Source organism: Suricata suricatta, chromosome 12, assembly GCF_006229205.1.
Source record: "Suricata suricatta isolate VVHF042 chromosome 12, meerkat_22Aug2017_6uvM2_HiC, whole genome shotgun sequence".
Taxonomy (NCBI): domain Eukaryota; kingdom Metazoa; phylum Chordata; class Mammalia; order Carnivora; family Herpestidae; genus Suricata; species Suricata suricatta.
Window position 1 is genome coordinate 65,138,972 of NC_043711.1, and position 16,918 is coordinate 65,155,889.

Below are 16,918 nucleotides of genomic sequence, written 5' to 3' on the forward strand. Positions count from 1 at the left end.
CCTCTCCCCCTGGTTCTCCATTAGGTCTCTCATGTTTTCCTGCTAGACCTATGAGTGCAAACATATGGTTTCTGTCTTTCTCTGCCTGGCTTACTTCGCTCAGCATGACACCCTCAAGGTCCATCCACTTTCCTACAAATGGCCATATGTCATTCCCTCTCATTGCCATGTAGTACTCCATCGTGAATATATACCACATCTTCCTGATCCACTCAAAATGTTTAATTTTAACTTAGCTTTCTCAATATTTTCCTTTTCCATGTGGCTTAGTGTCTTGTTTAAGGAAGCCATCTCTATTCCAGGATTATAAAGACATTTTCTTACATTTTAATTCTTTAAGATTTACATACATGTAGGTCTTAATTCCCTTAGAACTTGTTTAAACTTAGCGAGTGAGGTGGACCCCTATTTTTCCATATGAATAACTAGCACCATTTATTGAATATCATTACATCATCATTTTTCCATTGTTTTTATTGCCATCTTGGTTGTATATTAAGATTCTATTACATGGGGGACTGCCTCTGGGTTTTCTATTCTGTTTCTTTGATCCTTTTTTCATTCTTTATGCTAATGCTGTTCTCTCATGATTATGATGGTTTTATATTGTTTGATATTTGGCAGTCAGATTTTCCCCACCTTCCCCTTCTCTTTTATTTCTTCATATTCCTTCTCCTCCTCCTCCTCCTCCTTCTTTGTCTTCTTATTGTATTCATGGCCCTTTGCTATACCATATCAATTTGAAGATCACTTTTTTTCTAGTTTCACAGAAAAATACTATTGTGACTTCAGTTGAAATTGCATCCAATTACCTTGGTATCTTTATAATGTTCCATCTTCCATCCGTGAGCTTAGTAGGCAACACCATTAATTCAGGACTTCTTTGATGTTTTTTCTAAGTTTTATCATTTTCTCTTTAATGTTCTCATGTATCTTTTATTAGATTTATAATGATTTTATTGGCTATGAGATGTGGCATGGTGTCAAATACAGGAGAGAATAGGCAGAATTCTTATTTCACCCAGCATTAAAGAAAATGCCATAAAAGTTTCAGCATTAAGAGTAATGTTTGTAGGGACGCCTGGGTGGCTCAGGCGGTTTGGCATCTGTCTTCAGCTCAGGTCATGAGTTCAAGCCCCACACTGGGCTCTGTGCTGACAGCTCAGAGCCTGCTTCAGGTCCTCTGCTCCCTCTCTCTCTGCTCCTCCCCACCTCACACACACGTTCTCTTTCTCTCAAAAATAAATAAACATTTAAGAAAATTAAAAAAAAGAATAATGTTTGTAAACTTATGGCTACCAGCGGGGAAGGGATGGGGAAAATAGATGAAGGGGATTAAGACATTCAAATGTACAGTTATAGAATGGATAAGTCACAGCGCTAAAAGGTGCAGCATGGGGAATTTAATCAGTAATGTGATGGTGTTGTATGGTGATGAGTGGTAATTGTGTACTTATCATGGTGAGCATAGCTTGAGGTGTGGAGCTGTGGAATCACTATGTTGTGCACCTGAAATTAATATGGCTTTGTATGTCAACTACACTTCCCCCACCCACCAAAGAACATCAGTTGCTATAGATTTTTTAATAGTGTTATATTGAATTCAATAATTATCTCTTCAACTGCACCCAGGCTAGATTTTATCATATTCATTAAGATTTCATTTCAAAGGCTACATTTCCCAAGTGCAATTGGTTCCTTTTTATATTGTCTGTTTTTGCTTGTGTTTCCCCATCATTTATTTTTCTTTTTAAATGGATGATATCCATACACTTATCCCTCTAAGCAAACTAAACATAACTTACTTTAATGTCTTTTTCAAGTCTTTCCACAAAACTAATTTCACCTGGTATAAGTTCATGTCCTGATTTTTAGATTGTGTTTGATGTATTTTTTCCAGATATTGTGGAATGCTAGTTTGTAGGCTAATGGTGAGTTGGAGGGTATTTTTTCCTTTTCTTTCTCTCTCTTCCTTTGGACTCCTTTCTTGGTTATTGTTCCCTTGGTTGTTTTAATGGGCTCCTTAGTTTTATATCCCACAGCCAAGTCTTATGATGATATTTTAGGGCTCTGCATTCACAGAGATACTGGTGATAAGGGGAATTCATTCAGCAAGCTGATGGGAAACTTGGCCAGGTTCATGGACATGAAGCTGTCTTTGTCCTCCAGACTCCTGTCTCCCTAGGTCTATACACAGATTCTTACACAAGCATAGCTCTATAGTGGCTAGCTACAGTCTTTTAAGCCATGTCTTTGGAGAAAGATGCTTTAATGGCACATATATTGGAGTTGAAATGCAGAGATAAGTCATGTTTTCTGGCTCATCCAAAGCTCTCTACAGGGTAAGACTTTGGGGTAAGTTCAGAAGTTTGGATAGGTAAGAATGTCTAGCTGCTTCTGGGGCAAACCTTGGGTCTGCTTGCAAGCATCCAGTACTTTCTGGAGAAGTGAAGAGGCATTCCATCTTTCTGGTGCTAGATGCTAGGCTCTTCAAATTTCCCCACAGATCGATCTTGTTTCATGCATTTAAGCTATCTCTGAATATAATTCCTCTTTTAATCAGCAATGCAGAAACACAGATATCAGACTCTGTCCACAAAGTTTAACCTTCAGCTACTGTTGTCTCATTTCTGTCAAAGGCTTAGATGAGAGAATGAATGGCTAGAAAGATAGGTGAAGTGTTGGGTCATCCATTAGCTCCTTTGGAACAAATTCTCCTTGTTTTCTGTCTAGTTGGGGAATCTTTGACTTAGTTTCTATAGACATCTCTTCACTGAATTTCACAATTACTATTTGCTGCCATTTAGGGAATGCCTACCATGTATCATGCTCTGAACCAAGTATGTGTCTCTAGTCCCTTAGACAAACTTTCATGGTGGAATTTCAGGCTTATTTTACAGATAAGGGAAACTGATTCAGGGGTCACTTAATCTATGCCAAGCAATTAACATGACACTCCATTTGTCCATCAAAATCTGCTGTATTTTTCTTCCCTAAGGAAAGAATTGTTGCCACCTGAGTACCATAAAATCTCCCTTTATGGCATCCATAACATTTGTTTCCAAAGTAAAAATAACAATACCAACATACAGATTTCTTCTACAATCTATATAATTCTCTCCATAACCCCCAAATCTGTGTTATGTCTATTTATTTTAGTTTAGGGGAAAAATTTAAATAATGAAGACTTGCCTAATTTAGGTAGGGGACTAGAAAAAAAATTTAAAACTTTGTGGGGGTGCCTAGGTGGCTCAGTTGATTAAGTATTGGACTCTTGATTTTGGCTAAGGTCATGATCAAGCCCCATGCCATCAAACATGGAGACTGCTTGGGATTCTCTCTCCTTCTCTATGCTCCTTCCCAGCTTGTGTGCATTTGTGTTCTCTCTCTCTCTCTCTCTCTCTCTCTCTCTCTCAAAAATAAATAAACTTTAAAAAACAACTCTGTGGCATTTCTGCAATGGCTCAGTATAGCTCACAAAATTAAACTGTGTTAGATTTCACTGTGCTCTGGTTTGGGTAGAGAGACAGTTGATTACAAGCAGCCATATTTGAATTAATATGGGCTTATGAGGTTGTTTCAAAGCTCACATAGAAAGAAAGTTAGATTAGGTCTTTGAAAGCAGTTTGAATTTTATTATCCAGGAGGTGATTTCAGAATTAGTTCATAAAGACAGAAGGGAAAGATGTTCATCCATTTCTAAACCATTAAATGTCACCAGGGTGAAGTATCGGTTTCCATCAACGTGCAAATACCCAAACAGAGATGGCCATTTTTCTCACGTGTTCATTTTCGGCCTGTCGCATAGGGTTCTTCAAAATGAAATATGACTTTTAATAAGTAAAAAAGTTAATCACTAAAGATATGTCTTATTTGAAGGTTTAACTAATGCTATCAATCACACAAACCCACATAGAGATAAATGTTGTTCGGTATCATTTATCCTTCTTCCTTGCCTCACCCCTCTTTGGGTTGCTTGAGCAATAAATGTCTTCTCTCTTCCTGAATTTATAGTAAACTTTTTGTGGCCAGAAATTGCATCGAATCCCAAATCTCCTTACTCTTTAGGGCTTAATAGATAGAGTGTGCTGCACCCTTGTGACACTCCATAAATATTGCCTATGGCAGGGATGACATTTCAGTGGTGAATGCCTGTCAAAGAAATGCTATGCAAGAGGGATTTTTATGGACAGCAGCACAGTAATGGAATACAGATCTGCAATGCATCACCAAACATTGACCTAAAACCGAGAAAGGCTGGAAGATTATTGACAAAGCGTGGGCTGCAAACCTTGGAAGAAGTGGGCAGCTCTAAAATGGACAGATGTCAAGGCCACTCAACATCTTGGCATGGCTATGAAGGTGTGCCACCCATCCATCAACCAGTCAATCAACATTTACTGAGTGCCAGCAAAGAAAAACATGTAATGCTAGATCCTGATACCACATAGGAAGTCAGTTTTATTTGTTCTGCATCTTAGTGAGCTTCATTAAATGTGTATGATTTTCTACTTGTTTGCAATTTGGATTACTAATCCTGCTACTATATTATTATTTTGCTTGGCCATCTGTGTCTCTCTGCTTGCAAACTAGGAGGAAATTCACTCCTTTTGCAGATTTCTTAACTGTGTTTTAAATATATCTCTGGAGCTCAGATATTGCATGTAATTATTAAATGGTTCATGGTAGAATAAATACACTTGCTCTGCTTAAAAAGGAATAATCCCACAAAATCAAATTTAACACTGGGCAAGAAATTCTAATATACCTATCCCCTGAAAGCAGCTCTGCATATGCATGAGATTTGCTTTCATAAACAGTCTTCGGCTGGCAGTTTTAAATATGTTGTTAAAGAAATGTGCACTTGATGGAAAACAAGTTAACAAATAAGTACAGAGGGGATGTTAGGACAGTTTAAAGTGGGAGGAGAGCCCAGGAGAGACACTCTGGTATTGAACTCAGTTTCCCAACCGGAGAAACACTTTACTAGCGTGCTTGAGAGTGCCCAGTGTTGCACATTTCCCCCTCTATTTCCCAAAGCAATGTGAAGCAGTGTGAGCTGCCACGTTTTCCTGCACAGCAATTGCTTCTGAGTCTAACCCGCCTTTGCTGCAGCCATTGTGGCTGGAAGAATAATAGCAGCAAGAGCATGGCTGGGCAGCATCCACGAGCCCTTTAGCGAGGTTTCGGTGCATGCTGAAAGTAGCATTTCCTAAGAGCCCCCAGTCTGCTGAGCAGAGCTGGGGGTTGGATTTGGGGTTCATGCCCAGAGGAGAACACCTGAAGAACTGGGCATGCCTTAGTGGCTGCAGAACTGGCCAGAGGCTCAGGCTGGAGTGGCAGTAAACACAGCTCCAGCCAAAGGCAGGTGCTGGGCTTGAGTCTCCCAGAGCCTCTGGGCAGCAGCATTCCTTGAGTGCAATGGGAGAAGGCTCCTTATCTATGCTTCAGGCCTAGTTTCCAACCAAATCACAAAATCTCCTCCTTTCTCCTAACAACCTGTGAGATCTTTTCATGAGCACACCTCTTCTACGAAGTCTTCCTAGAATGCTGACCCCTGTCCCAGTCTCTAACTCCCAGACCAGGTGGCCAGGTTACCTCCTGAACATGTCTGCACCTCCCACCTCCCCTCCTTCACCTAAATTGTACCCTTACCCTGGAATATACCCCATAACTCTACCAGATACCTTTCTTCGAATCCAAAGCAAATGCCATCTGTTCAGGGAAAGAAGCTGGACTCCGCTTCTCCTGCTAGAGATAATTTTGCATTGCTTAATACTGTCCAAGGCATCTTTGTTATGAGGCAGTGGGGTAATGACCCCCTCACTGGTGTCAAACCCTGTCTCTACCACTTACAACTCTATGACTTTGCCAAGTTACTTAGCCTTTCTATGCCTCCATTTTCAAAATGGGGATAATCCTGATAATAGCTATTTCTTTTCTTTTTAAAAATTTCTTTTAATGTTTATTTTTTTAGAGAGAGAAAGACAGAGTATGAGCAGAGGTGGCACAGAAGAGGGCGGGAGACATAGACTCCGAAGCAGGTTCCAGGCTCTGAGCTGTCAGCACAGAGCCTGACACACAGCTCGAACCCACCAACTGCAAGATCATGACCTGAGCCGAAGTCGGACACTCAACCCCCTGAGCCACCCAGGCGCCCTGATAATAGCTATTTCAAAGAGTTATTATGAGAACTAACTGGATTAATACATGCAAAGCACTTAAAGCAGCGCTTTAAACATAGTAACCGCTTAATAAGCGGTTATTTTAGCCCTAGCTATACTTAGCACTGTGGTGATCTGGGCATCGGTCTCCACTCATAGGACATTTTGCAAGCTCCTTAGAAGCTTGCACACCAAAGCTAATAGTTTCATAAATACCAGACTAAGTTGTGCCTCATGTTTTTAAAATTTACTTCTTATTATGGAAAACAAATCAGAGATCTACAAAAGTACACTGAAATCTCATGTACCCATGATAGGCCTTGGCAATTATTAACCCACGACCATTATATTTTCTGTATTCCTCCACTCATTCTTCTTCCTCCTACCCCAAGCCCCAAGAAAATACCAGGCAAGTATTTCACCCAGGGGGAATTTTGAATAATCTTATCTGACACTCAGGGGAGGGATGCTATATTCAATTTCTCCTTGAGCCAAGAAGGAATCATCTCCAGGACAGACCCAACCTGTCAGACTATAGATCACCCTAGTGCTGTGGGCTTGGACTTTGACCCACTTTCCTTCCATGAGCATTTACAATAGTAATTATGTTTGGAGAGGTCATGATTTGAACGATCATCCAGGCTTTGTAATAACAAACCATGGTGGATGAGGATCTTTGAACATGACTTGATAATTGGGAAAAGCCCTATTTATAGGTCAAAGTGGCTCCTGTGTCTTGAGTTAGTGACTACTTAACAGGCAAGGATCCTATATGCCTGACTCATTATACTGTGTCTCAGGCAATTGGACACTGGGGAATTTTTCCTGCTGACAATGAAGAATTGTACTGCAATAAGCCCTAATTAGTCCTGGTTAGTGGATTTCAGCCAGTTTAAAATTGAAGTTTCAAGAACAAGTTTCCAAATGAAAACATTTTAAATAGAAGCCAATTCTGATTTTTTGTTTGTTTGTTTATTTAAAGAATAGTCTTACAGCGTATCACACAGGGAGACTTGCTTGGTGAGGTTGTATTGGGTTCAGAAAATGGGACTTGGCAGAAAGGAGTGGACCACTGTGTTGGTTATATTTTTGTGCCTGCATCAATCTGTCAGAGATTAATTTAGTATCTACTAGAGAGAAGGCAAGTGACACATGTATTGCTACTGCTCTGCGACCATGTAGACAATTGGTAATTAGTCGTGTTGAAGACAGGCACTCCTTCTTAGTCCTTCTCAATACAATGTTCCAAACTACCATAACCAGTTATGTCTTGCCCCTGGCTTAGTGACATATGTCTGAGGACTTCACATTTCTGTGTCTGAAATGGTTTATTTGCTAAGGGTAAGTTAGGATCTTGGGTTGTAAATTGTGGAGGGTATGAGATGCTTCATGTCAGAAGTTCCCAGACCTTCATGATACATCCTCATCTCCTCAGCACACCCTTTCAAACACTGCATGATGATTTTCAAGCTGCTGTAGAAGTTAATGAAGAGTAAATTGTGCCTTTGAACATTGGTAATGATCTTTTTAAAAATGTTGCAAAATTAAATGCTTTTTCTTCTTCATTCTTTTCTGCACTTTTTGTGTTCACCAAACCTCCACCCCATGTGCCCTTTCTGTCCCCCAGTCACATTCTGGTCAACTTGCTAATTATAGGGACAGAGGATAAGTCACCTGGTCCACTGTGGACCCATCCCTGGCCACTCTCTGGCCATCATGCTCTTTTATCATAAAGATGATTCTTACGAAAGAGTGGTACAATTAGGATTTAAAAACCTGTCTCAGGAAACCAGCAAAAGCCAAGAGGAGAAAGCAAGAAACAGCCTCCTTGACCTCAACTGCAGCAATTTCCTACTCGACACATCCCCAAAGGTAAGGGAATCAAGAGCAAAAATGAACTAGTGGGACCTCATCAAGATAAAAAGCTTCTGCACTGCAAAGGAAACAATCAAGAAAACTAATAGGCAACCAATGGAATGGGACAAAATAGTTGCAAATGACATATCGGATAACAGGCTAGTAACCAAAATCTGCAAGGGACTCACCAAGCTCCACACCCAAAAAGTGAATAATCCAGTGAAGAAATGGGCAGAAGACATGAATAGACACTTCTCCAAAGAGGACATCCAGATGGCCAACAGACACATGAAACGATGCTCAGCGTCACTCATCATCAGGGAAATACAAATCAAAACCACACTAAAATACCACCTCATGCCACTCAGAGTGGCTAAAATGAATAAATCAAGAGACTATAGATGCTGGTGAGGATTTCAAGAAATGAGCACCCCTCCTTAACTTTGGTGGGAATGTAAACTGGTGCAGCCGCTCTGGAAAACAGTGTGGAGGCTCCTCAAAAAACTATTGATAGAACTCCCTTATGACCCAGCAATATCACTGCTAGGGATTTACCCAAGTGATACAGAAGTGCTGATGCATAGGAGCACATGTATCCCAATGTTCATAGCGGCACTTTTACAATATCCAAATCATGGAAAGAGCCTAAATGTCCATCACCTGATGAATGGATCAAGAAGATGTGGTGTGTATATATATATATATATATATATATATATACACAATGGAGTACTACATGGCAATGGGAAAGAATGAAATCTGGCCATTCGTAGCAACATGGATGGACCTCAAGGGTGTCATGCGAAGCAAAATAAGTCAGGCAGAGAAGGACAGATACCATATGTTTTCAGTCATAGGTCTAACAGGAGAAACCTAACAGAGGACCATGGGGAGGAGAAGGGGGAAAAAAAGTTAGGGAGAGGGAGGGAGGCAAATCATGAGAGGCTCTTGAATACTGAAAACAAACTGAAAGCTGAAGGGGGAGGGGGCCAGGGGTAAGGGGGTAATGGTCATGGAGGAGAGCACTTGTGAGGAGAAGCAATGTTATATGGAAACAAACTTGACAATAAGGTATAAATAAAAAATTAATTAATTAATTAAATTAAAAAACCTGTCTGAAGCTTGGGTTCAAGTGTTGGCTTTGACACATCCTACTTTGACCAGGGAAGAGACACACAACCTCTCTGAGCCTGTTTCTTTATCACTGGACAGAGAATGGCAATATTTATTTTACATATATGAGTTTGCCATAGGAAGTAAAAGAAATGAGTATAGTGATAGTGATGTACATATATTGTTACCATTAATTGAAGTTCATATGGTTCTTATCAACTTTATTCAAGAACATCAATAATAGGGAAACACTAGGTTTAAAACCTAGTTGATTTTGAGTAAGCAAGCCACACATCTTTATTTCTCAATATTTCTTACATTTAATCAGCCATAGGCAAGAATTTTACTTGGAGAAAAGAGACTGCATGTTTACATGCTTAGTAGCAAAACAGGCGGAAGGAAAATCACACCTCTGATGGACCATTGAGTAGTTCAGTATGGCAGGGTGCCAAGCAATACTTCAAATCTATGAGTTGATGATACTGCATTGCATTTTTGAAAATGGCTAAGAGAATAGACCTTAAAAGATCTCATCACAAGAAAAAATATTTTTTCGTACTATGTATGGTGTCAGATGCTAGCTAGACTTAATGCAGTGATCATTTGTAATACATGGAAATATCAAACTGCTATGTTGTATACCTGAAATTAATATAACATCATATGTCAATTGTACCTCAATTAAAAAAATACTTCAAACCTTTGCTAATTATGCTTACCGCTCAGTTGCAAGGAACTATGAGCCCTTATAAGGTTACAGCAGAAGCACTTTTAAGTAACATATAGAAACAGAGCAGAGAGGCAAAACAGTTCTCTCCTACAGATCAAGTGGAAAGAGCATGTTTTTTTATCATCTTGTGTGGGTTGAAAAGGATTTCTTATTATTTCTATTTTCTTTTGTCTTTTTTAAACATTTATTTAATTTTGAGATAGAGACAGAGACCAAGTGCGAGTGGGTGTGGGGAAGAGAAAGAGGGAGACACAGAATCTGAAGCAGGCTCCAGGCTCTGAGCTGTTGGCACACAGCCCGATGTGCGGCTCAAAGCCACAAACCGTGAGATCATGACCTGAGCTGGTCAGACGCTTAACTGACTGAGCCCCTCAGGTATCCCTCTTTTATCTTTAATAAAGTGGCAAATAACTCCCAACTCAAGAGAAAAAAATAGTCCCAAGACAATTCTAGAGGAACATTGCTGTATTAACAAAATCCAAGAATTTAGAGAATGTAGCTGTGAAGGAGAAAAATCATAGTATAATTTTGGGAAGCACTGAGATTATTTTGCTGGTGATAGTCAAGCTTTAAAAACAGAGTCAAACCAAACCCCCAGATCTAAAGTCAAAGACGGCCCCTGAGGCCCAGTATACCTGTTGAACCAGTCGTCTGTGTATCGAGGGTAGGGATAGGGGTCATTGCCGCTGAAGTCATAGCTTGCTTCTGCATTCTGAAAAACACAAGGCATCTCATTAGGTCAGTCAAGACTGATGGACAGGCCAGAGAGGATACTGCAAGACACAACTGTTTGATGTTTACAGGTCCTCTGTGGCGTGCTGTGTTAATGTTCCTTTCTGGGCCAGGCCCTCGCAAAGGGGTGACAGAGCCAGTGTGTATGGGGATCTCTCTATCCCTCCCTTTAACCTCTTTCCAGACTTCCTCATTCCATCCTGTTTCAGGCCCTCAATGAACTAGCACATCTGCGTCTTGTGCTTTCCAGAACTCTCTCCATTTTAAGTTGAGTTACCATCTGTGGGTGAATGGGGTTCACCTAGAATCCAGGACTTAGGTTGCACTTCCTGGGCTTCATGGTCAGAATGTTCTAGATCTTATGTCACAAGTGAGGCAACCTCTGGAATTTTCTTGCTCTGTGCAGAAGGCTCACTTCCAGCTCCCTGCTTCAGACTGACATACGCTTGTCTCCTTTATACTTATGGGTGTTAAGCCTCTGCCCAAGACCCTAACATCAGCACAATATCAACCTCATTCATTCACTCAACAAAGGTAAGAGTCTAATACATGCCAGTGATTATGCCAGATATGGGAATGCAGTGGTGCCCTCCCTGCCCTTTTGTAACTTATGGCCTAGTTGGGGGCACAGACATCAATCAGGTGACCAAATACATAAATATACAATTTACACCCTACAATATTCGGTTAGAAGTTTAAATTCTATACATCTAACACCTCCATTTTTCCCATTGAGAGTTTCCCCCCACAGAAATCAATTACATATCCACTTAATTTTCCATTTAGGTCTTTAGTTGGCTGATCTTTATGTTGGCCTGTGATGGGAAATGATTCCCACCTTTTGGTGACTGATCCATCCCTTCCCATTGCCTTCTCTGCTTCCTGGAATGCTCAGAACAAGAATCCCATTTTTTCTGCTCTGTTTTTGAGTTCTGCAGTAAAGACCCAGATGGCTTCCTGGTCCACAGTATACATTTGGCTAGAAAGCACTGGATTAGATATATATTCCAGTGTGGACATTTCTCAATTCCATGGATCCTGAGACATTTTCAAGAATCATGTCCTTTTATGAGGTAAAACACTTTAGTTTGTAAATCTGATGTGTTAGTGGCATAATGTTTTTCAAAGAAAACTGATGAATTCCATTAGTTTGTGTTTTCATTTGCTGGATGGACAAAGGGTTACTAGTCACCAGTAGCTGTAGGAATCAGAAGCATAATACTAATTTATTTAAATAAGTATTGTGTTTGGGATAGACATCCCCCTGAAATTTGTGTTTTTAATTTTTTCCCAGTTTTTATTATTTAAATTCCAGTTAGTAAACATGAAATGTAATATTAGTTTCTGGTGTAGGAAGTAATGATTCATCACTTATATACAACACCTGGCGCTCACAACAAGTGCCCTCCTTAAGATCCATCACATATTTAACCCATTCCCCCACAACCACTTCCCCACCAATAACCATCACTTTGTTCTTTATAGTTAAGAGTCTGTTTCTTGGTTTGCCTCTCTTTTTTCTTCCCTACTATGATCACCATTTTGCTTTTTAAATTCCACATATGAGTGAAATCATATGGTATTTATCTTTCTCTGACTGACTTACTTTGCTTAGCATAGTATTCTCTAGCTCAACCCACATTGTTGTAAATGGCAAGAGTTTGTTCTTTTTGATGGCTGAGTAATATTCCATTATATCTATATCTATATCTATCTCACATCTTCGTTATCCATTCATCAGTTGATGGACATTTGGGCTCTCTCCATAGTTTGGCTATTGTTGATAATGCTGCTTTAAACATCAGGGGGTTCATGTATCCCTTTGAATCAATATTTTTGTATCCTTTGGGTAAATACCAAGTAGTGCAATTGCTGGATCATTGGGTAGTTCTATGTTTAACTTTTTGAAGAGCCTCCATACTGTCTTCCAGAGTGGCTGCACCAGTTTGCATTTCCATGAGCAGTGTAAGAAGATTCCCTTTTCTCTATATCCTCACCAACCCTGTTGTTTCTTTTGTTGTTAATTTTAGACATTCTGACAGGTATATTGTGATTTTTTAATGTTTATTTACTTATTCTGAGGGAGGGAGAGACTACAAGCAGGAGAGGGGGTAGATAGAGGGAGAGAGAGAGAGAGTCCTGAGCAAGCCCTGCACTGTCAGTGCAGAGCTCAAAGTGGGGCTCAATTCCATAAACTGTGAGTTCATGACCTGGGCTGAAATCAAGGGTCAGAGGCTTAACCAGCTGAAGTACCCAGGTGCCCCATCTCATTGTGATTTGATTTGTATTTCCCTGATGATGAGTAATGTTAAACATCTTTTCATGTGTCTGTTGGCCATCTGGATGTCTTTTTTGGAAAAATGTCTATTCACATCTTCTGCCTTTTTCTTAAGTGGATTATCTTTTTTTTTGAGTGTTGGGTTTTATAAGTTCTTTATATATTTTGGATAATAACCCTTTATCAGATATGCCACTTCCAAATATCTTCTCTCACTCCAATGGTTGCATTTTAGTTTTGTTGATTGTTTCCTTCACTCTGCAGAAGCTCTTTGTCTTGATGAGCTCCCGGTAGTTTATTTTTCCTTTTGTTTCCCTTGACTCAGGAGACGTGTCTAGTAAGAAGTTACTGCAGCCAATGGCAAAGAGGTTACTGCCTGTTTTCTCCTCTTGGATTTTGATGGCTTCCAGTCTCACATTTAGCTCTTTCATCCATATTGGATTTATTTTTGTTTATGGTGTTAAATTTTTTTAATTTAGAATTTTTGGTTTTATTGAGGTCTTTATATACTTTGTGTGTAATGAGTTTGGGCATATGCATACATACATTACCTTAAACAAAGGGCTAAACGCATGTTCATCGCCTCTCCAAATTTCCTTTTGTTCTTTTGTGTCTGTGGGTTGTTTTTATTCTTATCTTGGTGAGAACTTTTAACATAGTTTAAAGCACAAAATACTGTATTATTGACTGTTGCACAGCACAGTTCTAGAACTCACTCTTGTGCGTAACTAAAACTTCAAAAATCAATTCCTCATTTTCCACCTTCTCTTACCTCATTCAAAATTTGAACCAATCATTGGATCTTCTTTGAACAAGCCTATCCTCTATGCTAGAATCTAGGTCTGCCTTTAATACCTGGTCATCACAGAGGACAACTTCTTCTTTCCTCTGGCCATAATTATTGGCTCCAAGCTATGTGTTCCTCTTTCTCCCCTTAGGTCCCAAATTACATTCATTTATTTGCCTTTTTAAAAAGTTTAGTTCTTTATCTGGTCTATATTTCCTATCTCTGGGAGACACTCTCAGATTTGGCATGTTTTTCTGGAGTGTTGTTTTATTTTTTTACTTTTCTTGAACTGTTTGGATTTCAGTTCTTTTGAGGGATACTATTTTGAAATAGTTACTATGCTCAGTTACCCCTAACCTTCTCTGAATTTTTGAGACAAGAGCATTCTTAGATGGAATTGATGGATGGAATTTAGAGAGAAACCCAAGTTAATACTTTTACTTTGGTGGTGCACCTGGGTGGCTCAGTTGGTTGAGCGTCCGGTTTCAGCTCATGTCATGATCTCACAATTCATGGGTTTGAGCCTGGCATCAGATTTTGTGCTGACAGCTAGCTCAGAGCCTGGAGCCTGCTTCCAGTTCTGTGTCTCCTTCTCTCTCTGACCCTCCCCTCCCTCTCTCATGCACTGTCTCGCTCTGTGTCAAAAATAAATAAAACATTAAAAAAATAAATAAATAAATTCCATTAGAGAAAAGAAAAGTAGAAATTTTCTGCACCTCTGTGTTTGCCGCCTGATTGCCCTTTTCACAAGCTTTTCATCCGGGTTAACTTTTCTGGTTTATAATTATTACTTGTGATCTGGGCTTAGGACTTTTGGCTTCAAATTCCTGTTCCTGGAGAAAATGGCTTGCCCTGAGGTGGGGGGGACTGGAAGGGACACTGAAGAGATCTGATGGCAGAACCTGCAGCTGAGAATGCATGGAACCCCAAGCCCACTTTTATAACAGGAAAAAGATCATGTATTGTCTGGGGTCAGAATCACTTCTGAATGTTGAAACGGTGACTTACAAACTTTTTTTGGTTGTCATTTAGTTAATTTGGTGACTAAGGCTTAATTCCTTACGTAAGAGTCTACGCTGAGTATTAAGGAAGGCAAACAGTTGTATTTGTGTTGTACCCAAGATTTCTTTATCGCCCCCAGAAACCAGAGACCGCCAGGGAGGCCGAAGCACGCATGCAAAAGCAAGGGGCTTTATTACGAATTTAGGCTCGCCGGGGCCTAAACTCGGGCTCACAGACTTTACAGGCGTGGTGGATCCATGCTGAGAGCACGCGAGGTAGGCGGGGTAGGACTTTTATGAGTTTGGGAAGGGGGAGTTACAGGAGATTGTGACATAGGTACAGTGACCCAATCATAATGGTACAACAGTATTGGCAGCAGCTCTAACCATACACACTGTTCAGAGCGTTTGTTACTTTTGGAGGGACCCAATTACAACATTTAGGGTATCTTTGAAATTAACCAATTACAGAGCGAGTTCAGGGTCTTGTTTGGTGACTATGGGGTTAACTTTAACACTAGGTCACAGGGGCTTATCTAAAGTTCCCATCTGCAGGCCTCACCCTTAGGAATGTGGGGTGAGGTAGCTGGCCTTTCCTGATTGGATACCCCCGGGCAATGTATGACTGCCAAATGGCCAAATGGTTCCGAAGAGACTCACCTTAGACCTTTTAGCTTAGAGGGGGAAACAAAGCCAGTCATGGCGTCTGTTAGGTTCAGACTCCTGTTCTTATATTTGCATGTCTTTTGGCTAAAAATCAAATGGTTTAGAGGAAGAAAGAACAGTGAGCAATTTTTTGTAAGTGTTCTGTTTATACTTTTATAGCCCAAGCCAAATCATTTATTGATTTGAATTACAATGTTGCCTTCCACAAAATCATTTGTATACAGGAATAAATTGAACTGGCCTTGAGTTATGCTGGGATTTTCTAAAAGAGCCATTAACATGAACATTTAGGGGGAAGTGGTATCTCCGCAAATTCAGTGCTCTGGTCATTCCAGGCTAAGCCAGCTGCTTGTTGTGGTTTGAATTCTTCTATAACTTCTTTCGAAAATGCATTAGTCTTATTTTCTTGCTTTAGAAAATACTAACTGTTTAGCAAACATAATTTAATCGCAGATGATTCAGGATCAGGATGATTCAGAGTCATCACGAAGAACTTGAATTATCATTGTCCCGTTGTGCAGAACGTGAGAAGGCTGGACTGAATCCAAACTGACCTCAGGGCTGCCTCGGAAGTTATTTCTGGAAGAAACTTCTGATAATGGCTCATTTCTCTTATAAGAGTTGAGTGCAGGAGGAAAAAATAAACTCTTTAGTATTTAATAATTTTAGGGCTTAATTTCTGAATATTTGACTGCAGAGTTGGAAAGTAGGGCTAGATTCGCCTGTGGAAAGGAAGCTTAATAGCTATGACTTTGGTTGTTGTTTGTACCGTGAGCTTTCCATCGGTTGGCCTGTGTGGACATTAAATTAAGAAAGGACAGGGACTTACTTTTTTTCAAGTAATCTTCTGACTTTTTACATCGAGCTGACATTGTGCAGCCATCAAAGTCACAGGTCAACAAATAGCACACGTCGGATGCCAGAGCCGGTCTCACCATGAAAGCTGGTGGTAAACCCACTGACAACCATGCCCCTGGCTTTCACATACACAGAGAAACTTCTAAGACCCCTCTAGACTGAACCTTGCTTTGGCACTGCCACTCTTACCCTCAAATCTGGAAGGTAATGCCTCTGGGACCCGCAGGCTGTCCCTGTTGGGGTTTTACGCAATAAATGTGTCTGTAGGCATCAGCTTGGACCAGAGAAAAGGAGAGAGGCCTTCAAGCCAGACAGATCTGGTTTAAAACCTAAGGAGTTTGGTCTTGGCAATTATCTTGTTTTCTGGAAACCCTGGTTTCCTTGACTTTAAAATGCAAATGATAAAATGTTGCTGGGAGCCGCACCGGCCTTGCTGGATGACACGGTCACAGTAAGGAAATGGTAGACTTAGCACGGCTCCTGCCACAGGGGCGGAAGCTAGCATCTCCTTCTGTTAACTCATTGCTCTTGTGAAATTAAGCCTGTTGCTATTGATTAGGCCTCACAATGTTCCAAATCAGACTGATATCCCCCAGAAACCTCTTGGGAGGAAGCATATTCCCACCTCTATGAAGAGGAAGTTAAATGAGACACTGCAGATGTTTGTCGGAAAGGCTCTTCTATTGAGCTTCACAAACTTAAGACATGGAAATAAAGGGGGTTAAAGAACAC

At 40.3% G+C, this 16,918-nt stretch overlaps 1 protein-coding gene across 3 annotated transcripts in view; it reads right to left on the reverse strand.

Annotated features, from left to right (window-relative positions):
- PCSK2 (proprotein convertase subtilisin/kexin type 2) overlaps positions 1-16,918 on the reverse strand; it is a 289,537-nt gene that overhangs the window by 75,421 nt on the left and 197,198 nt on the right. For all 3 annotated transcript variants that reach the window (XM_029917598.1, XM_029917597.1, XM_029917596.1), the window contains exon 6: positions 10,500-10,576. In XM_029917598.1, coding sequence (XP_029773458.1) covers positions 10,500-10,576 — 77 coding nt within the window. The remainder of the gene's footprint in view (positions 1-10,499; positions 10,577-16,918) is intronic.